The sequence below is a fragment of the Leptinotarsa decemlineata genome, unplaced genomic scaffold (assembly GCF_025532065.1).
Source record: "Leptinotarsa decemlineata unplaced genomic scaffold, Ldec_3_MD MMD2_tig00002082_RagTag_RagTag, whole genome shotgun sequence".
NCBI lineage: Eukaryota > Metazoa > Arthropoda > Insecta > Coleoptera > Chrysomelidae > Leptinotarsa > Leptinotarsa decemlineata.
The window spans coordinates 8,815,673-8,839,918 of NW_027412573.1; the positions used below are offsets into that span (position 1 = coordinate 8,815,673).

Consider the following 24,246-nt stretch of genomic DNA (forward strand, 5'->3'; position numbering starts at 1 on the left):
CATTGTGTTCAAACACTTTCACAGGTTGAAAACATTGAACACTAAAGATCCAATTAAATTTTATGCAGAATAATACGTAGCATGAAATACTCAGTGGACATATTTGGATATTACCATACATTATATTAGCAAGAACGACTGGCTGTTGTTGTGCTGAGACTTCGAGATATAACCTTCATCCTCGTAGTCAACGCACGTACCACTGATTATGTCTGCCGCAGTAGCAAACGAAACGTTGTAATCAAAATTACATTTGACCACGATCCACCAGCCCACATTTTGTTCTCACTCTCTTGTCCAAAAGTTTTTTGCATTCAAGAAATAACGCCCTGGCTTATTTACTTTTGTCTGATTTTCTTAAAAGTCAACGATATCTGATCTGTCGGTGAGTTAACCGACCACCACAGAATAGTAAGGCCGGTCAGTCGAATGTAGCTTTTTTCCCGTTTAACGTCATACTAGCCACTCCCAATAAAAGTCAAAACAATAAACAATGCAAAATTGTGATTGTGATGATGAGTCACAATGAAAGCGATAAGCTGTGATAGTGCTCATAAAGTTGCACTATATTTAGTATACGTTTCAATTCGTTCATAGTTCATGTGTTTGTCAGTAGATTGCCACATTCAGAGGAAACAACCTACACTTCATCCCTGAGATGCTAAGTCCTTGAGCGAGATATGAGAAATGGAAAGCCCTGTACCACGTTTACGATCGAATTCAAAAGAAACCAAGAAACCCATTCCAACTCCTAGAAGAAATATTAACCCTAATTTGAAGAAGATATCTGAGGACGCACCTACTCAGATAGAAGAAAATACCAATACTTTAACCAAACGAGTGAGTTCTGCTTCAAAGCAACTGGCAGAAGATATTAGTCAACTTGTTCATGGCAGAAAAAAGGCAGTTATTGAAGGAACTCGACAGAGTGTGCGAAGAATAACGAGACGTTTTAGTTCAGGTAGGAATCAACATTCAATTTTTCCTCAAATAAGGAAATCCCTAGAATAAATTCAAAGCTTTTAGGCACAAATACCTTTATTTGTGCCACATGGGTCCATTCAGTACCCTAACCAACCAGTTCCCTAACCAAGTTAGCATTATCAGATATGAGACTATTTATTAAAAAAAAAACTGTAAATTGCAAATGCAATTAAATTTAGAAGTTGTTCTATTTGCTGGAAATTATCTTATCGTTTCCTTACATTTACGGTTGTGTAGACGCAAAATTGAAATTTTTAGTTATGTTTTATCTGGTTTATTTATTGTTTTTAATTCTTGTATACACCATTCTTATACAATTTGTATTGTCTATGTGGAAATGATATATTTTCATTTCAGCTTCGCAGGAACAGAATAATCCGGACGAGACAGATACCAAAAATGAAGAAGACACCATTAATATATTCAATTCTATCACATTCAATTCTCCTTTTGCTCGAACCGAGAACATATACAATAATGTGGATGATAGTTCTTCGGAGTCTTCTGAGGGCTCCATCGAGTTGCCTCCGCCGTCTCACCCTCCTCCACCTCTTCCGGACGAATCGATCTATGATGCTCCCCTATCATTAGCATCCAGCAGCACTTCTGGTCACTCTGCAAAGACAACATCGAGACCGGATGTTTACGAGAGTATTTTCCCATTATTTCCTAACAAGAGCGATTCTACCTCTGGCAGTAATTCTACCGAGCAGACGGAATGTTTGTCTCGGTCAGGTTCTTGGAAATTCTATGATCCAGTTCCCAGTAAAGAGAACCAGAATGCAAATATTTACAATAATATTGAGGAGGAGATAGCGCAAACGGATGGTAATGTGTCTGATATTAAAACCGATGTTGATCTCAATTCCAATGTTAGTGTTATTAGTTCAATGGTTAGAAAGAACAGTTTGTATGAAAATCATGAAGTTATCCCACAAAGACCCCCGCGAAGACCTCCGAGGCCTTCCGAGAGTGTCATACTACAGTTCGACCCATTAAACAAAGAAGAAACAAGTGGTAAGTTACTTAATATAGATTTTAATTTTGAGTTGATTTATGGTTTGTACAGAAAAGAAAATTTGTAGATCTCATACAATTTTTTCAGTTGATTTTATAGATATATGCCTATGGACTATATAGTCTATGATTATTAATAGGTACATAATGTTTTAACCCATTCACCTTTGATTTGTCAAAAGCTCTTGACGCAACTTTATACACACGTTCCCTAAATCCAGCCACCGGATAAAATTTAAGTGTTTCAAGAAGTATTTTTACGCCACATTTAGATGTTTAGCGTTCTATGTTCGCAATTACCATCTACCACATTTAACAATAAATCATCATTAACTTCTGAAAGCTAGCGGATTCAAGCAATTTTTTGTTTTGATTTTTTTAATTACTCACAGGTACAGTGTTAAATTGTCCTATTGATTTAGATGTATTTTCCACAATTTTATTTTGATTCCACATTTATTTTATTGTTCTTATCACTTAGTTATTTAATTATCGTTTAATGTATGGTATTTATTCTGTGGTAGTATTTGTCATTGTATCATACTGAATTACAATATTGCATCATTTGGGGACAATCTGTTGCGGGGAGATTGATCTGTATAAAAAGTTTTCCAAGTATTGGCTGCTTTAGATGTGACAGGCTTTGTTATTTTTGGAATATTGTTTCAAAACATATCTGAGGAGGCAGCAATTCCTGTTTATGAAGCAAATGTTCAAATTTGTTTAAGGTATGGTATTTTATTCTGGGAAATGTCCATTGATACGAATGACATTTTCTTCTTTCAAAAATGGTGTCTGCGTAAAATCTTTAGTTTACCAATCAAAACTAGCCTCAAACAGAAAAAAATACTTGATGTGTCTATTTTTATATGAAAGTATCAAATTTGTACCTTACCAAAAAAGCAGATGACCAGAACATCAGAAATAGTACAGATCTTTTAGACATAAGTCTCAAGTTTTTATTTATTGAGAGAAATTAACCGCTTTTCATCAAAAATATTCATAATATTACTTCTGCTGTCTTTCATTTTACCATTTCATTATAAAGTACTTTTAAAAAAGATTACTACTGTCACACCTGACGGTTAGGCTCAGTGTATTATTTGTCATCAATGGCATAGAGCATCATGAATTCTTGCCACGTGATCAAACGGTCAATAAGAAGTACTACCTACAAGTTCAACGCCATTTGCGTGAAGCAATCCGAAAAAACGCCGGGATTTGTGAAAAAATAATTCATAGCTTATGCCCCACTATAATGCACCTGCTCACACTTCATTGCTTGTTTGTCAACTTTTGTTAAAAAACAATTCGGTAACAGTGCCCCATCCTTCATTTATGCCAAACATGGTTCCGTGTGATTTTTTCCTATGTCTAAAAATGAAAAGAACTTTAAATGTCCATTACTTTACAAGCATATATGATATTCAAATCGTATCGCAGAAAGAGCTAAAAGCGTATCGCAGAAAGAGCTACAGTTATCCCAAAGATTGAGTTTGAGAAGTGTTTTGAGGATCGAAAGCCCTGGCTGAAGCGGATAATATCTAATGGGGACTGGCCTTTCTTTAAAGAAAATTTTCGGTATATTCTGAACATGTCTCGTATTACGTAGAAATATCTGTGAATAAATAGAAAAATAAAACTGATATTATTTTCAAATCATTTCACGCAATTTATTATCAATTATGGTACACAGACTTTTTGTACTTTTGAAGAGTGCAAAGAATATTTGTAGTCCTGAAGATGCCATCCACTTGCGTTGGCGAACTTATGTCAGTGAAGAAGCGTTGAGAAACTCACTCAATACAAACGGTGGTGAAGAATCTTTCAAATGACAGATTATGGACTTTTGACTTCTGCCAATCCTCCTTGGACACACATTCAGGTAGCTAATCGCACATAATCGTAACAGTGCTTTCAAAAAATTGTTTTACATCGCCACCTAGTGGCGAGTTAGAAAAAAATTGATAGCCTAAAAACCTTCTCTATGAAAAATTACTTATGCATGTTAAGTTTCATCACGATCGGTTGAGCGATGTAGAAGTTTATCACTTACCAACCAACCAACCAACAAACAAACATCCATTTTTATATATTAGATTAACTAGTAAATTTTTTATCAGACCCTGTTAGTTGTTTGAATTGACTTCGTATAGACTATATCCAAATTCTTGTATGCTCTTTGAATAAAAATAAATAAACGTAATGTTCCATAAAACACTTCCATAGATTCGCAATACAATGTTGACAGCTGCGAGTTTTGAACATTTCTATTTTATTCCATTGAACCCTACTCTCCATACATTGTACAAAAATTTACAGGTAGTCCATTAAAAAAAGTTGTTTCCTTCTACAACCAAAGTGAATATTTTTGTTAGATCTATATTGTTTTTATTTCTGAATAAGATGGTGCAAGTGATTGTTTATTGTTTGCTGATATGAGAGATTTCATCATTTAAAGACCCATATAAATTACAAATGAAACTAGATCAACTTGAGTCTAGATCCAGAAAAGTTTAGTACTTTTTTATATAGGAAATTCTTTGCTACTTGTTTCATGTAAAAGTTCTAGATATTATTTCCATCAGTCTATTTTGAAATATTCTCTAATATACCAGACACCGAATAGAAGTTTTATGTATCGAAGTCAGTTTTTTTTATGGAATGACATATTCTGTTTTCTTTAATTAGATTTCGTCAGAAAAGTACTTCGAGAAATGTATAATTGTATGATTATATACCGAACCGTTCTGAAGTTATTCCAAAAATTTTCAATGAAAAATTTCAATTTCATCCAAAATTTGTTTTGTAATACTGGTATGCCACAAAAATTTCTCGATTTTTTAAATGGAACACACATATTTTATTTTACACTCGATTTTCCTTGAAAATCTCTTTATAAATATATGAAGCGATTTGAGTGAGTTATGCCACAAAAAAATTATAAAACAAATTTTAAAAACAGTTTTTTCAAAAAAAGTAATTTTTCTCTGAAGATTTTGAATAATAACGTTTTTCACTGTTCACTGTAATTTTACTGAGATACTGGGGATTCAAAGTTTCAAAACTTTCTTTTATCCTATTTTTTCAAAAAGGAACGTTATTTCATAGATTCCATATTGTAATTTCAAAAAAAAATTGCTAACCTCAACTCGAAATTATTGGGTACTATCTATCGTGAATAAACCTAGTAGACAATGTAAAATCTGTAGATTTCCCTTTGGGGTTTCTATTAATTTTTATGATTTTTTATACAATATAGTCTTTATGTTATCAAGTCTTCATTTAAGTTATTTTCGAAGGTACTGGGAAGTGACATATTGAATAATGTGACTCACAGAAATAACGAATTAAGACGTCATTCCTCACATTGGATATGAATCATTTCTAACCACCATTCTCTAAGGAAGGAAATTCCGTGTATTTTATTTTTGGATGAAACTTTGATCTTCCTCAATTGTGCATGCTTCATTAAATTCGAATTGGATGTTTATGACATTGGATGCATAATTGTTTTAAATAGGTTTAAGAGTATAAGAATGGCGTGCAGGAAAGAATTGATATTTGATTTTTTCTGATTAACTGATTGAACAAAATAACTTTATTATTGTTGTTGTCTGCCGTTTTCTTGGAAATAATGAAATAAGAATTTAATGTGGAACTATTTGAGATTGGATGGAACCTACCAGATTATATTTTTTCAAATCTATTTTAACTGTAAATTAAAATTCAAAACTGTGAAATGATGAAAATGATTTTTTCCATAGAGCGAAGGAAATTATATGATAGTTAACTATGCATGATACCAAAAATATATTGATATACCAATTAGATTCATATCATCAGATTTGAACTAGTCCTCCATATTTATATATGTACTTGTTTCTGTTTGAATATCAAGCAATATTATCATTAAAAAAACATTACCAGCCATATGTGACTGCATCATAATTTCCCAGTGTTGGAAACAAGTGACAACAAGTAAATATTAATCATTATCAGAACATGGATTACATGAACCGTTATATGAAATCAATAAAAGCTTGTCAGATATTCAATAGAAGCTGCAGTATAATAGGATTTCTGAGATCTCTCTCCCTCACTACCGGAAAGTAGGAATTCGGGAAGTAAAGACGGTATAAGAACCATTTCCTTTAAATTCACTACTTACAAAGTGAAAAGAGAAATGAAAATGTCTATGTTTTTTACCACTTTTACTTGTAACTAACGTTACTGCAGTTTCGTCTTTTATGAACATTCTCAAAGTTAAACAATAAACTAACAATGATTCATTACTTTCGCTAATATATACCATTCAGGTATATATTAGGTATATATATTCAGGTATATATTCAGGTACCTGAATTTACAGTTCACAATGCGCATGTGCCCATTTAAAAACCGGAGAGTAAATTAAATCGATTTGGTCATTTAACAGGTCGCACCTGCAATGTTTATGCTTGTGAATTTCCAAGGATTCTAAATAATTGAGTTTGCAACCCTTCCTTGCATAGTGCAGAATTTCCGTATCGTTTAGATTCGGAAACTTGTGGTTGCATGCCAAGGAATGGTTTGAAAACGTCGAACCATTTTTTCCTAGTCTGAAGGACCTCTCATGTTCAGCATACCGTTTTTGGAAATTTCGTCCGCATTGTCCCACATAAACACTATTACACTCCGGACACTTAAGCTTATAAACTCTAGATTTTTCCAACTTGTCGACCTTATCTTTAGCATTGAAAAGGAAATGAGATAACCTGGCATGTGATCTGAATGCTACTTCCACATTTTTTTTTCTGAAAAAACCTGCGATCATTTCTGTTCTTTTTCCAAAATATGTTAGCGTTACCTATTTCTTGATTTCTGGTTGTTTGACCTGAGGATATATTAGTCTGAAAGTGAATTTCCGGCTTTGTTTCCTGATTAACTTCTGGATAGTATCTGCGTTGAAACCGTTATTATCACCTATCTGTGTAATTGTATCAATTTCCCTAGCTAGATTGTCTGCAGACAAAGGCAGTGAGAATGCTCTGTGCAGCATTGAATTGTAGGCTGCTAATTTATGACTGTCTCGATGGAAAGAATCGCTTGGGACGATGATGTCTGTATAGCTAGGTTTTCTGAAAACATTGAACTCGAATTTATTCTGATTGTGTGTAATGGCCAGGTCTAAGGAATTTATTTGTTTCTCTATCTCTGTTTCGAGTGTGAACTGAATGTTGCTATTGAGATTGTTCACGAATGTCATAAATTGGTTCAGCTGTCGTGTAGTACCTCTGAAACGGGCAAGAATATCGTCTACATATCTGTACCAAAAATGAATATGTTTTTTACCCAGGTCGGAGTTTACTATCGTGGTCTCCAAGTTGTTCATAAATATGTCTGCTAAAAGTGGACTAAGGGGTGAGCCCATTGGTAAACCTGAATCATGTTTATAGAATTTGTTGTTGAACTGTAGGTAGCTCTGATTCAGGCACACATTGAAAGCTGTTGAAACTTCAAAGGAAGTGACTTTCAAAGTCATAACTTATACTTAGAATGTTTTTTCACTGATAGCTAGTGAATATTCCGACTTCAAATGATTGGAACAAATAAAGTTAGTTATAGGTGAGAGCATTTCTACGGGAACGGGGTTGTAAATTGCAAACTGCCCCCCCCCCAATCACACTCAATTCATTTAATCAACAACAAGGAAATTTTTAATTCAATTCAACTTAATGAAAAAATATTTCACCAAAAGTAAATTGAATAAACTCTTGTAAAATGCAAATAATAATTTTACATTTCAAATAACAAAAAATATATGATGGCTCTACTTAAATAACACAGAATTGCAGCGGAGCATTTGTTCATGTACACTTAGTAACGTAGTTTGAGTTAATTTTTTTAATCAGAAACCATGTTGCATCGATATCAAAAATCCTATTGGAATCTGTGAAAGTCTATGTTGACAAAACAGATATAACAAAGTTTGCAACAAGCCAGTCTAACACTCAACATCTTTATCATATCACCTTAAATATCACCTTAATTGGTTGTACACAAAACACTAACATACTTGGACTTGTTATTGAAAATAACCTGAAATGAAATGGCCATATAAATTCATTATGTGTGAAGTTAGCTAGGCTATGTTATGCTTTTTGTGTGTCCTCCTAACAGTGTGGCAAAGGTTTATTGTATGTTTTTGTTCTAACTTGAAATAGAGTTTTTATATAACAAAAACTGCTAAACTGAAGTCAACTTAATTGAATAGAACTGGCCGATACTTGATACAGTTCATTGTATGATTTTCACTATAAAGGGTTTTACAAGACGTGTGTTTCGTTATACAATAGCTTTCTCAAGTGTAAACCAAAAGTTACTTGTAAATTACAAATATTTTATACTCTAACATATTAACCTACTTGTATGCCTACCTATTTTCTAATGAATGAATCTACCTGAAAAGGTCGGGTATGGATTCATTAACTATATGAATAAATTACATTTTTGGAAAGTACTGTAAATATACATAACTATTCCTACCTAGAAATATATAGATTCATGGTTGAACTCATGTCCCTCTGTGATTAAATGAGTTGCATATGTGGAAGTTATTTTTCTCTTCTGGAAACTATTGTTGTGTTCCTTTATGCGGGCTTTGAACGTTCTTCCAGTTTGACCTATATAAAACATCTAACATGACCCACATGATAATTTATACACTCCTGATTTTTCTGAAACTGAACTTTTATCTTCGTTTTTCTCAATGTGCATGCCTAAGTTGTTGGTTTTGAAAGCAATATTTACATCTTTGTTGTGCAGAAAATCTGAAATATTTGTAGTGCGTTGGCCTAAGTAGGTTAAGGTTCTGTAACTTTTATCCTCTCCTCTTCGAATTGGGTACATTTATGGATAAACCAGAAAAGGTTTTCGTTTGTTTTTATAATTAAAAATATCGGTTCAAATAAACTATATTATACTTGAAGGCAGAAAACAAAGAATAGGAATCGATGGCTCAATTTCAAATGAAATCTTAAACGATAAAGGAGTACTCCAGGGTAGTGTTTTAGGCCCCTTATTATTCATTATATATTTAAATGATATTAATATACATGGTGATTGTGAATTTATCAATTTATTTGCAGACGATACTCTATTAGTTTGTAGTGATGTTAGCCTAGACGTTGCTGTACAGAAAATGAATGTGATATTGCAAAAAGTTGACAGAAATAATAAAATTGACAAATTGAAACTGAATGTGAGTTAAACTACTGCCATGATCCTCATTTTAAAATACAAATATAAAAAATCCCTATAAACCGGATAAATATTTCTATTAATTAAGAAAATATAAAAATGGATAATACTGTAAGATGCCTAGGGTTCCAATTAGACTGCAGTCTCACATTTGAAGAACAATTTCAATACATACACTAGAGAATTGAACAAAAAAACTATATTTTTACTTTAGAATTTCAAGGCATCTGTCATTAAACACAAAGATATTAGTTTATGAAACAATTATACAACCACACTTTGATTATTGTGCTTTAATTACTTTAATTCTCCTTCAACTTCAACAAACAGGCACAACTACAAAATAGAGGAATGTAACTGAATTTATTACTAATGAAATGATGAGGCATGATTTTTGGAATATTAATTATTTTTTACTGAAGAAAATCGAAATGAAACTTTCTTGTTTCTTACAACTTTTATTTGTAACTAACGTTACTGCAATAAAAAGTTTACTGTATAAGTTTGAAAATGTCCGTATAGGACAAAACTGCAGTAACGTTAGTTTCAAATAAAAGTGGTATCCTATTTACCAAATAAATGTTATTATTATTATATTACATTCATTTCGAATTCAAACAACTGAATGGCGCAGTGTACAATGACTTCATTGTCACTCGGTATATCTTTTATTGAAAAATACCAATAGTCCGATTTCTTTCAGCTCCTTATACATTCAATAGCGACCTGAAGTTACTGGAAGAACTTCTCCAGGGCGACCTTTACGGAAACATCTCCAATGCCCACACCTTCGACGAGTGGAGTATTTCCAATGAATCTGAGAGTGAAGATGTTCTCAGTCCACCCACGCCACCCATGAGATCCGACTCCCTTCCGGAGGAAGACCCCGAACCGGAAAAATCCACGCCGAAGTCCAGATCCAACTGGTTTACGGAAGATACAGTAGTGAAGGAAGCTCCTGTCGAAAACAAAAAATTGAGTTGGTTCAAGCATGTCAAGGAGGCCATAGAGAAAGCTCCAGATGTCGTTAGGGGTGTAAAAAATAAGGATAACATCCTCGAAAGGCCGGCGATCGGTCTGAATAAGTGCGTTCAGAAAAAAGGTATGTTGTATAAAGTACAGAACGGACCAGTGGAAGACTTGTTCGGCGAATATAGTGGTAGATGGTGCGTTTTGGAGAACTCGAGTCTGATGTGCTACTCCGATAATTCTTGCCAAAATTTGAAGGAAAACTTTCCGTCTCAGAATATTCTGAGCATTCAGATTCTTCAAGATAAAAAGTACAATTACAGGTATGTAATCAGATTGAAAGGGGTTAAGTTTTAGAAGAGAATCCCAATTTTGGTGAAATTTTGCATTAGCTACACAAAATTTATCCAACTAATCAAAATGAAATGAAAAATCCAGAATTATTATTATTAATTTTCATAAACACAAAGTTTATACGAGGTCCAGCTATTAAATAACAAGACTGGTTACGAAAAAGGGTTTTATTATAAAAATTATTCTACATTCGAATGCTCCCCTTCAATATACTCCCCTTCCCTTGCCACAAACCTTTCCATACGTTTTTACCATTGATCGAAGCTGTGCTAGAAGTCTTCTTTGGTGAGGGTCTTTAGGAGCTCTACCGTTTTTTGCTTTACCGCTTCCATCGACTCAAAAATCGGGGCCGTTTCAAAGCAGATTGTATCTTCGGAAACAAAGAAAGTCGCACAGTGCCAAATCTGGCGAGTACGGCGCCTGTTCGAGCACTGGAGTGCGTTTATCGGCCAAATACCTCTTCACAGATAGCGAATTAAGAGCAGGTGCGTTGTCCTGGTGCAAAATCCACGAGTTGTTCTTCCACAACTCGGGCCGTTTCTTACGAACTCGTTCTCGCAGTGTTGTCAAAACTAACAAATAGTAAGTCTGGTTGACAGTCTGATCCTCTGGAACCCATTCAGTCATCACGTTACCGTTAATGTCGAAAAAACGATCAACTTTGCCTTGAATTTTGATTTGGACATCCTTGCTTATTTTATTCTGGGCGATTCAGGCAAATTCCAATGCATCAATTGCCGCTTTTTTTTCAATGTCGTATTGAAAAATCCTCGTTTTGTCGCAAGTAACAATGTTTTTCATCAGTCCGGGATCTTCTTCTAACCTTTCAAGGAAATCTGAGAAGACCTGTTGACGCAAGAGCTTTTGATCAGGAGTCAGGATTTTTGGTACCAACTTCACAGACTTTTGTCATGTGTAATTCCTTGTATAAAATTTTTATAACCTTTTCTTTATCGGCGTTTACAGCCTCAGCAATCATCTGGATGCTCATTCGACGATCTGCATGTACAATTTGGTTGATTTTGGTCACTGTTTCCGGAGTTGAAACAGTGACAGGGCGACCTGGGCGCTGGTCATCTTCAATGCTCTCTCGGCCCTCGCTGAAGCGCTTAAGCCACTCAGAAACACGCGCACGAGATAGAGAATTGTCCCCATATGCCTCTTACAACAATTCATAGCACTCAGTCGGAGTTTTTTCAATTTAAGGAGAAATTTGAGATTGATACGTTGCTCCTGTTTTTTTTTCACACATGGTTTTCAACACGAGAAAGAAAAAAGAAAATTTCCAGATACTCAACGCACTACTCTTTCTTTCCCCCACTCCTCAAGGTGCGCAGTCTCGTTATTTAATAGCCGGACCTCGTAGATATGTTATTGGAGAATATCTGAAATCAGTTCACAATTTAAAATAATCATTTCATAAGTTGAAAGCTTAAAATGGAATAAGCAATAGCAAATATATCCATATCTAACTGAATAATATAAAGTACTACTACTTTGAAATTTTTACATCAGGCAATCAATTCAAACAAACTATGACGTAGTAGAATAAATATTTATTGAGATATGGAGCTACAAGAATACAAGAGGTTAAAACGAACAAAACTTCTGAAACTACCTAGTAGACAGACTTTCTGTTCAAAAATATGTTTTGGATGCCTCTCTGTCTTTTTTTTGTATTGTAATTATGCATATCTGTGTGATTGTGATGTTTATTTAAGTTTTCCTTGATATTCATAAGATTTTCAATGCTGTACCTCAGTTTAAAATCTCGTTTATAGTATTGTATCATTTTGAAAGTAAGATTAGATTAGATAAATAATCAAAAACAGTTCTGGGAATGTATTAACAGGGGAGCCCACGATGCAAAATGGGGATTTACTGGAGCGTCATTGAGACATATTAGGTTGCAAAGCTTAGATGATAAGAAGAAAAAAATGTTATATAATATATACTTTTTCATCGGTGGGGGAAATGGCTATAGATTTTTAAATATTTAAAAAAATACTGTGGCATGGACATACTCGAGCGCGTCAGATATTGATAGCATCAATGTCCTACGTATTTTTAATAATGTTGGTATGTTAATCTGATTGTTTGACTGATGTGGATGGTTGTACGTAAGGCTTAAAAGTGAAAATAAAAAATTTAATTGAGTGTGTCAGATTTTCTAAGGGGGTGTTAAGTGCAACAAAAAAAAGCTCTCATTCAATAATCTGACGATTTTGATCTGACGCAAACAGCGACCATTATTATATTGTGAAAAAAAAATTCGCCATTTACTCAAGCGCATCAGATGAAGATATATATGGTTCATCTTTATGTTTTAGACATGCTGTCTCATAATCTGACGATTAACTAGAAGGATTCGCTTAATCTGACAAAAATTTTTTTTTTTTAATTTTCAATTTATTCAACTTAATTAATTGAAAAACTCAGGAAATAGCATGCAAATAAATAAGTGTATGTTTTTTGAGTAGAATACTTGTATTTAAAAGAAAATAATTTTTCAAAAATGCTCAAAAAAATTAAATTTTTTATAATCAATTGATTAATTATTGAAGAAAAGAGAACTGAAACTTTCCTCCATAAGGACATTTTCAAACTTATACAATATATAAGTTTGAAAATGTCCTTATAGGACGAAACTGCAGTAATGTTAGTTACAAATAAAAGTGGTAAAAAACATAGAAAGTTTAATTTCTCTTTTCTTCATTATGATTTCCCACCACGTAGTAACGGCTAAATCCATCAATTAATTGATTAATTAATCATCATAATCTCTGTGATCAGCTGTGATGGCGTCATGGCAACAGAGTGGGGATGGAGTGGGAGGGTAATAGATGGGAAAAAGTGAATAGATAATAGAGAAATAGAAACTGAGTGAGGGAAATATAGGTATCACACAGCTGCACACATTAAACTTTAACGACGAATTTTTGTTATTTTGGCATGCGGAAATCGTCAGATTATATGTTTCTCGTTACCCTTGAATTATTTCCTTCAAAATAAAAAAAAAATTAGCTACGCTCGAGAATGTCGAAATGACGTTATTTTTTTACAACTTTGCTGCCCTCCCCTTTCTTTACGTTACTCTCAAATTGTCAGATTACTGGAATATATAATTTTTAGCAGGTAATTAACTCACCCTAACTTAATCTGACGCGCTCGAGAATTTCTGATGATTAATTTTTTTTACTAATCTGATCCTTTATCCCTCACAGGCGGCCTTATATATGGGACTCATATTTGGTGGAGGTACTTAACCAGGTACAAGGTATCCCCCTGTATATTAATCTGCTGCGCTTTAGTAAATCCCAAAATCCCCACTTGGGCACCCCTATTATATATATCATAATGGAAAATTCAGAATTTGATTTCCACTTTTTCAATTCAAGAGTTTCAGAGTTTTTCATGCTATCTGCCTGCTTTATAGAATATATATTTTTGTGTTTGAGTCTGTTCAATACGGTACATATTAAACACATCCATATAAATTATTGTATAGAAAAACACTTTTTGCAGTTTTGTAATTTTTTTTATTGAAATCTCATAGTAAAGTGTTAGTAATTAATAAATATGTCATTTATTTGTTATGTTATTGTTATTATCTGGATCAAGATGATCTCCTATATTTACTTAAATTTTATTTCAGACATATTTCGTAATGTGATAACTGATCAGTTGTGATGGAAAACAAATATTTTATCTCTACTCTCACTATAATTCAAAATTGAAAAAACATGCGATATATCATATCGATGAATCCTCACTATAAGATATAATAAAGATCCTCATTATTTTCAGCTATCTTCTAATCTGTTCTTTTTATTATATCCAATGAATACGATCTTTCAGCTCCAATTTAGTCCACCCAAAATAGTTGTGTGTTTCCCCAGATTTTTGTCTGACATAAGACATGCTTTTAAATTTCATCAATTCAATTCAATTATTCATACAACAGCTTTATTCCCAGAACTGTTTGATTGCCTAACTCTTTAAAAATAACTTTCAAATCTTTAATATATCAGTTTCCCGCTTTAAAAACAATATTCTTCACCTAACCATCTAATATTATCTGCTTGTGTTATTGTATTGTGTCTAGTGTTGTTATACATTTCAAATTTCTTAAATAATCTACTTTGAAATTGTATTATTCTTATAATTTACTTTCACTGCACTGTATTGCATTAAGTACTACATGTACTTCTTATATCTGAATTAGACTTGCCTGTGTATATACATAAATGAATAAATACCCAGCTGTTTATTACAAAAATACATTGTGTGATGAGACTTGTCAATTATAGTTGGTGCAAATACATTTTTGCCATATAATATACCAAGGATTGTTTCTGCATTCATTTTTTTTTCAGTATCATAAATTCGTAATACATATTTGTCTCTCAATTCTATGAAGTTTCCTATTTTAGGTATGACAATGATGACCTTTATTGTTTTGAGTTGAACACAACAGGGAAAAGCCGCGGTGGCCATGTCTATGGCACTAGGAATATTTCTGAGAGAAGAGTATGGGCCCAGCTGATTGCCGAATCTTTGACCAACCGGTTTTCCAGCAAAGTGACCACAAACTTTTCACGAATGGGATGGGCGTATGTTCGAGAAGGTATTTCCTTTCAGAATATTTATATAATAAATATGAAGTATATTGCCTCGTAGCTGTTTCAGATATAGGTAGTTTTCTTCATAAAGTTCGATTTCAAGTCTGTATAAGTTTGAATGCAAGGAAATGATTAGATTACACAATTTTCAGACCATTACAAGCAAATAGAATCTTCTTTGAATATTATTGTATTACATCTGCAATTTAGTAATTTTTTAATGATCTTTAGTGATAGTATTCCACAATTTATTATCGTTCATTTCATTATAATTTATAGTTACAAAAAGACGATAATAATGGCTACCGCGTGAAAATGACAAGCCAATATTTCCTTTTCTGTATATCAGTTGATCTAGCGGTTCCGATGATGAGAGAACATATAACACACTTTGTTAGGCATTTGAATGTGTGAAATGAAAAAATACTTCTCTATCATCAAACAAAAATGTGGGGAACTTCCAAAGAAAGGAAGAAAGAAAAAAAATAACTACAATAAGAGCTCATTCCAAAGATGTGTAAATCATGCACAGAAGATTTACTAGAAGAAAAAATATTTTAATAATATGTACATCGAATTACATGGAAATCTCTTTTTATTATTCAGTTAGTACTCCAAACATTTGTAATATAAATGAAACAGTAATGTATGAAAAAATGTTGGTATAAAATGTTACTTACACGGAAAGCTATCAAATTTCTGGTTTACTTCGAAGTTTTGGGATAAGACACTTGTCTTACTTTCTCATCATCACCATTTTGGATAACTTGACAAGATGAAGAATTCATGACAAAAAGTGATTATCCTGATGTTTCTTTATCTTCCTTTGAAAGTTTTCCCCATTTTTTTTTCAATGGTAGAAATGTAGAAAGCCAAAGAGTTGTTTTCTGTTCTATAATTATTTTCTTTCCAATTTAAAAGAAAATAATTTCCTCTAAAACAAATTGAAAATCAACATAGCTCATAAACATGTAGTAAATACCATACTTCTTGTCAAACATTTGTTAAATTGGTAATAAATGACAACTACACAATTAAACACTGTAAATAGTTCATTTATTGTGCGATATATTTCATGCAGCCCTTTCTCATATCATTTTCCAAATGGTTAAATAATAATAATAAATGTCATTTATTGGTGAATACCAAAGAGCCATCGACCGAAGTCCTTCAGCCATTGAAATTGTAATTTACTTCAAAATGAGCCTTTTTCCCACAACATATTTTATTACTTGAATGTAAAGCAAACCTTAAAATTATTGAAATCCACTTTTTAGAAGTTATATAATATATTAAATAGATTGTCCCTTGCTTTGAAGTTCTTGGAATAACTTTTAAAATCTTTCAGGTGTCAGTGGAAAATGGGTGGGAGCTTGGATCATTCTGACTCATAGAGAATTTCGATATGCAATAGACGGGCAGTCAGTTAAAAAGAAAGATTTAAGGAAAGCAAGATGTATTCTTCTCCAGCCTTATGTAGAAAACGACAATAATCCTAGAACGAATGACAGGGGGCCTAATATGCTGATTGACTGTCCAGATCTAGTATTATATTTGCGAATGTGGACATCTAGAGAGACGAAGGTGAGTATTAAAAAGTTTGTAGTCAAAGCAGAGGCAACACTATGATATTTTTCTTCATCTTGTATGCCTCTACATGAAAACTAAACGATCAGCTTCGGCAAAAGAAGGCATAGAATCTGTCATAACTGGCTGACTGTGCCATGCCCCAAAAGGGCATGATGAGGTCATTAGGTTCAGGGTCAACAGGAGCTGCCATCAGGGCTGGGTTATATCCTCTCTTTCTATGGTCACTCCTGATGGATAGTCTACTTGATTTATTTTTTTATTCATTCACAGGAAAAACCCCTTACAGTAAAATTCACCTAAAAAAATGTGAACTAATATTTATGTACACATCAAACTTAACAGAAGTAGATCTCTAGGCTTTTGCAGATGATCTTATCATATTGGCAAGAAACACGTTGGGAAAGGTTGCCAGAGGAAGTGTGGAAACCTCACCAGGAAGGGAAATCTAAACGATTCGACTCCATTTTCCCTCAATGGTGAGGTTAATCCATTTCCGACGGAGGTGAAATGTCTAGATATTATCATCATTGATAAAAAAGCCCTCTGGAATGCTTACTTGGAAAAATTTCACACAAAGCCAGGCTGTACCGTAAACATATCAAAAGATTTTTGGAAAACAATTCCATGGAATATATGTGATGATTATCAAACCAATGATCAAATAAAGCAATTGCCTAGTGGCAGAATGCCTTACGGCAAACGGCTGAGGCAGAGGTCTCTGGTGTACAGAGACATGCTTGCCTGACTATATCTGGTGCCATTAGCACCACATCTTTTAGGAGAGAGACCAAAATTGTGAGAATTGATGGTCATCAATCATTAAATGTTTAAATTTCATCTGCGTACCTAGAATTAATATTGTTGGAATCTGTTATCTGTTTTATCGAACAACAACCCTTAAAAGTCGAAACTTGTGTGAGCTAAGGATAAACGAGGTCTTAGCTTTTAACGTGCGATTCCTAGCGCGGGTTGGACGGTAGGCAGGGAAAAATCTATCATCCGGCTTCTGGGCTCAAACCACCATTTCATCTAGCGATAGACTGAATGAATGTACAATCCACTCACGTCAACCGAACTATCTACTGTCTTTGAATGTCTACCTATTAATCTAGAACTCCCATATTATTCAGTTGAGTTCTGTAACTAATGTTCTATAAAATGCATTGTAGAATAATTCAATGTACCAGTTTGACTGAGGAAGCTACTGTGTAGCGAAACGCATCTCTTGTAAAGTTATTAGTGTGAAAATTATTTTATTATCATGGATAACCTACATCCCATTACTTTTATTCATAAATGATTTTTGACAATTAATCATTATTTTGACGTGCTGAATTTTTGTATGTGTTAAATTTTAAGTTGAGAATACTTCATTGCAGGTCTGGTGTCACATAGTTAAGTTAGAAGCTCATAATAATGGTGCCAATTTAGATCAGCAACAGCTCACCAAAAATGACGTTCCCGTTATTGTGGAAAAATGTATCAATTTTGTTTACACACATGGTATGTATCTTGTTTTTCTGCAATCTTGCAATGCTGAATCCAGGAATGGTGGGCACAACGTTTTTGACAGTTAATTTTGAAGAAGTATTTATTTGATTATGAACTTTGTGGTGAGACAAATATGACCCTGTCCACATATGGAATAATCATTATGTTTACCAGTCATATACTGGGTGATATTAGAAGAATTGATAGGCATAAGAATGTTCTCTCCGATTCTACTCAAGTATACAGTATGACTAGTAAAGCCTGCATCATATGGGATGTTTTTTATTAATGGATTCAAATGAAATTCAACTTTGGTATCAATTTGGGATTTGATCAAGATGAAAAATATCAATGAAATCGGAGTCAAGATATTCTCAATATCTGTCAAATTTGAATTTTTTGTAGTTTTGGCAATGCCTGATTCCAGATACATTTTCATTATTCAAGTAGTGCTATATTTAATGTGTTTTTTCTACAGAATCCATATGGAATTATTCAAATTTGGTCTCATAAAAAGTTTATTTGTTTTCGACTCTGTACAAGGTATTTTCATAAAATATAATTTTTGAAAGGTACGTTTCTATTTAAAAGCAAAACATGTTATAATTGAGACAAAGAAGTTTACAGATACATCAGTAAAGTCTGCATTCAATGGATAACGAATTTAATTTTAACGAAAATCTAAGAATGGAGTTTAACCCAATGAAAAGTTTATCTAGTTTTATTAGAAAACTTGGCTCTTTTCATATGGATGATTTTCTTAACATTAATGTGTATTAGTTTTAGACACAAAACACCTTTTCAAAAATGGATATTTTATGAAGTTTCCTCATCTTGGGTCAAAAAGAATTTTGCATCATTATGACTATATTTTACTCGCCCTGTTTGTAATTTCTGAAATGACACATTTCTGGCTGACTCATACACCAAACTTCACATTTACTTTTACTTAAACTAAAATTGTATGAATGAAGAAAAGGTAGTCTAGTTCACAAGTTGTGTAAATGGTGAAAAGTAGAGATAAAGGTCGGAAAAATACATGCAATGCCTCATTCGATCCGGAATGATATCTAGAAAAATGTGCTAAAACCGTTTTTTAGAACATGAAAAATTGCAAAAGTTATAAAAAAATCAAGATAAAAAAAAATGGGAATTTAGGAAGATCCTTAAAAAGGAGGATATTTCCAAGAAAAGTCCGTCCCCCAAAACTCCATTTCTATTATTTATAATTTTAATTTAAAAATTTATAAAATTAGGGTGTATTCTGAATACTATAAAAAATTGATTACCATAGGAAAAAATCTTCAAGTGAATTACTGTAAAACCTAGATAATTACTAATTAACAATATTTTACTTGACTTGTATCTTCATTGAAGACTGCATAAAATGTTTTCGAAAATTTTCCAAAACAGTTTTCGATTCGTGGGGCTTTTTTTATCGGTGTACTTGATAAGGTCGTGTTATAAAAGTTCAAAAATTTTTAATATTAATGTTTGATGTAATATAAAATATACATTATGTTATTTTCTACATCATCAATACTTTTCAGGAAGTATGACTGAGGGCATTTACAGGCGTTCTGGTTCTGGGTCATCTGTGTCCGAACTGCTGTCAAAATTTGCGAAAGATGCATTTGCAGTGCAATTAACGAGTGATCAGTTCACCGAACATGATGTCGCAATGGCTATAAAACGGTTCTTCAGAGATTTACCAGAACCTCTTTTGGGTAGTAACCAACGTCAGTATCTTTATGAAGTTTCAAGTAAGTGGAATATATTTATTATTTTATTTATTTATGTTTTCTATTCCTTGGGAGCCATACGACTTGTCTTTTTCTTCCAAGTCGTCGGAAAACGCTGCAGCCTCATGGACTTATTGCGTTTTTCTCTCAGCTTTTTCATGGTATCCATTCCAACAATCAGGTCACTTGCTGGGTGCCTCACATTCGCATATGATTTATAAAATAATAGTTTATCATAATGATTTTTCGGGCAATTTCACAGCAGATTATTTTATAATTGAAATAGGTAAATGAAGACCAAACTTTATTTTGCTTCAAGTCGAGTACATTGTACTCAAATCAGTTATTGATTACTATACTTTATCTGCATTTGCAAAACACTATACATTTTTACATGGTTTAGCTTAATCACGAAAATTATTGACAGATGAAGAAAACAACAACAGAGACCCCCAAGATTTAACCTTGGGTCATACCATTTTGTCACTTTCTCCACCTCAATCTCTACAGAGGTTGTTTTCTGTTGGAAGTATGAGGTGAACAGATCTGTATGGACTATAGAAATTTTGTTCAACAAACAAAACCTTGACCAATCTCTCAATATGATATTTTTCAGTTACATCATACAATTTTTCAAGTATCATTTTTTTGCAGAGCACAATGACAAAGATGAAAGGATCAGGATGTACAGGGCAGCTCTAGAACAACTACCCCAAGTATCATATAACACAGCTAGAAAATTGCTGGGACATTTGCATTTTATTAGTTCCCAAAGCTCAAAAAATTTAATGACTATTGATAATTTGTGTTCTATTTGGGGACCAACTTTAATGCATTTTGAGGTAAAAATAATAATTTAATTCAAATATGAATAACTGAATAACAAATATGTATTTTTACAACCTGCAGGATAGAGACGGGATGTCAAATTCAAGCCGAAACCATCAACGGGATACTGAAGTTGTGGGACACCTGATAAAATTTTATCGATACATTTTCCCTGAAGATCCGGGCGAACTGGAAAGAGAGAAGCATATGTTGAGAGTTCTGGAAAAATATTCCCAGTCCCCTCAAGGACAACCCACTAAAAAAAGTGCCGGAGACTTGAGAATCTGGATTTACCTTCATAACAAAGAGGGAAAGTCTTTCAATGTATCCGTTGGTCCAAATAAAACCGCTTACGAAGTTTGCATGGAATTGAATCAACACATTAATCTGCCGATACACGAGCTGGTGCTTGAAGAAATAGTTTTGAACGACAAATTGATAAGGCCTATACACCATGAAGAGAAGGTTCGAATAATTTATTGAAAACTTTTATCAATCTCACTTCGTTTATTAATTTTTGTAGGTTTTGGACGTTGTCTTGAAATGGGGTTACTGGGACGAGCAAGACAGGAAAAATAACTACCTAACTTTGGCAGCGCTGTCCAAATATTGGGAGTTCATCTTGGAAAAACCGATCCCGATTTCTGGAGAAATGAGGTTCGCTGACAGTAAATCGAGACTGTTCAAGTTATTGACATTCCAATTCACTCAAGGAAAATTAACTTGCTTCAAAGACAAGACTGTAAGTGAAATTTTGCTTCAAGAGATTCTAAAACTGGTTTACATACACATTCTTTAAATATTTCAACTTTTTCTCATCCGACTAAACTTTTTTCGAGAGAGATTGAAACGATTTTTGAGATAGAAAGATTCCACCAATTCTATCAATAATGATAAATACACAGTTTCACTGTTACGGGCGTGAACTTGTTGAAATGATATCCTCAAAATGTTTTTATTTTTTATATCTCAATCTTGAATATATTACTAGAATTTCATCTGATCATTCTTGAAGTGATATTTTCAAACATTTGAAGATTTGAACAGTGCATTCCGATTTTCTTTCTCTTGTGTTACAAATCGAGTTTTGAATTAAAAAGGAATCAATTGATAATTATCTTTTAGGGAGAAATAACTTTGCATTCGTGGAATATTGAAGATATCATTTGGTACTTTGGGCACGAATCGAAAAGGAATCCGCAATTCAGATGGACAATAACCTTCATAGAAACCAAAAGCCATCCCACCAGAAACAAAAGTTGCCCTTACTTTGGTTACGTCATCGTATGGTCCGATGCTACTCAGAGGGCAAACTGGCTCAGTGCAATGTTGAAATCGAGGTATCCGAATAACTTGGCACCTCCGCCAAATCTGTTGCCAATTTGAAAATTTATCTTCACATATATTGTTAGTGCCTTTGTGTATTTGATAGTGAGAGATATTTTTAGAATTATTGGAGATTTTTAAAAATTTTTTGAAATGAATTTCAGAGTTGACACCTTGTTTGCCTGCTCTGAATGTAAAGGTGACATTTTAATTCGAAAAAGATAGCTGAAGGGTCAAATATTTTTCAAAAGAACGTACAAAATGTGTCTGTAATTTACAGTTATTATATTAATTGAAAAATTGTATTTTTATAGTCAGTATTTTTGAGGGACACTTGTTCCATGAGCTTCCATATATACCATGATGGGAAATAGTGAGATAATTGCATTTTTGCATTTGATTATTTTGTTGTGAATTTTTATTTATACAGATGCTCATTTCGGGGCAAATAATTCACCATAATGGTATTTTATATTTTGTAATTGATTATTAATAAACTGAAATATACAAAGATGAATAACATATGAATAACTTGTTTGATTTTTCAAGTGAAATGTTCCTTCTTCATTGAATTCTTGATGATTAACCAAATTCACGTTTGGAACAATACAATCAACTACTAAAAACTCTTGCCATGCGAATATAATAAAGGAAAGAGGTGGTTGAAAGCAACATGACAATTCCAAAGAGTTATCAATAAATACCTTTTTTTCTTGTGTGAAGTATATTCAAATGTAGATACAATTCTATAATATTTATTTTGTCTCAACATAATAGGTATTTGTTATAAAAGACTTGCCACAAAAACATTTTTTTTTCACTTATTCAGTTGCTATTGAATGATAATGTGTTGAATGAACAGTTTTTTTGGACCATTTTTGTCAATGCATATGTAAAATCAATTTGTTCGTCAAACAATGTGCAATTTCACTAGTTCGGACTTCCATTGTCTACTATAAAATGATTTGAAATCCCTGAAACAACTAAAAAAGAAGAATTGAAAATGAATAGCTGAAAATAATAATTATATTAACCAAAATAAACCTGAAATGAAATAATAGTGAAATAAACTACGAGTAAAAATAGAACAATTGAATAAACGAAAATAAAGGAATGAAAAAAGAAAATAAAAATAAAAAGTGGAGAGATTCCAAGTCACGTTAGTTCACGACGTTTCGATTGTTGTATCTACAATCGTCTTCGGGTGATGACTGGACTGATTCCTCCGAGAGATGACTATTTATAGGTCGTTCGAGTACTTTCACTTATCCCCGCTTTCCATTTTCCGCTTCACTGGTTCCGTGAGAGATGACCGTTTTGGCGGGAGTTGGCCATTTTTCGCTTGATGATAGGTTTCCATATGTTGTGTATTTCTACGCTGGCTTGGCTGAATACGTTGTTGGACAACATGTATGCAGCTTCCTTGAATTTTCTCCTAAACCAATGTTCCTCACTGTGCAAGATCTCAGCTTGGGACCACTCGATGTTGTATTGATGGGTCCAAACATGGTCTGCTATTCCTGATTTGCTGGTTTCCCCTCGCTGTGTTTTTTGTGCTCGGCAATGCGAACATTCAATGGCCTCTTAGTTTCACCAATATAGCATTTTCCCACAGGGTATCCGGTAAATGCAATTTTTGGAATCGCAGTCCGCGTTTGGTGGCATGGTTTTCGTGAGGCTGGTACGGATAGTGTTACCGGATTTGAAGCAGGTTCTGATGTTGTACTTGGAACCAATTCTTCTTATCCTCTCCGATAATCCTCTGATGTAGGGAAGTGCAAGCACTGGTTGTGACGGCTTCTCTTCCTTGCGAGGCTCCTGCTGTCTTCTAGCCAAAGTCTTTTCTACCATCGCTTTGGAGTAGCCATTCCGTTGAAGATCATTTTTGATGTCTAGTTCCTTCTCGAGACCTTCCTTCGTATTACAGAGCCCGAAAGCACGATCCACTGAGTCTTGATAATTCCTCTTTTGGTGGATTGACAGTGGTTGGATTCATGATTCAGCTACTGTCCCGTATGAGTGAGTTTTCGGTTTACAGATGTTTCCCACTTAGTGTCGGTCCTCTTCACCAAAACGTCTAA

At 33.5% G+C, this 24,246-nt stretch overlaps 1 protein-coding gene across 1 annotated transcript; it reads left to right on the top strand.

Moving 5' to 3' along the window:
* The first annotated feature begins 542 nt into the window (after nt 1–542).
* On the top strand, nt 543–22,696 carry RhoGAP15B (RhoGAP_ARAP and RA_ARAPs domain-containing protein RhoGAP15B). The gene is made up of 11 exons (XM_023159132.2): nt 543–961; nt 1,342–2,001; nt 9,947–10,535; nt 15,000–15,193; nt 16,537–16,772; nt 18,158–18,281; nt 19,820–20,032; nt 20,666–20,853; nt 20,921–21,304; nt 21,363–21,581; nt 21,965–22,696. The coding sequence occupies exons 1-11, from the start codon at nt 688–690 to the stop codon at nt 22,223–22,225; spliced, it is 3,342 nt and encodes a 1,113-aa protein (XP_023014900.2). The 5' UTR covers nt 543–687; the 3' UTR covers nt 22,226–22,696.
* Nucleotides 22,697–24,246: the final 1,550 nt, after the last annotated feature.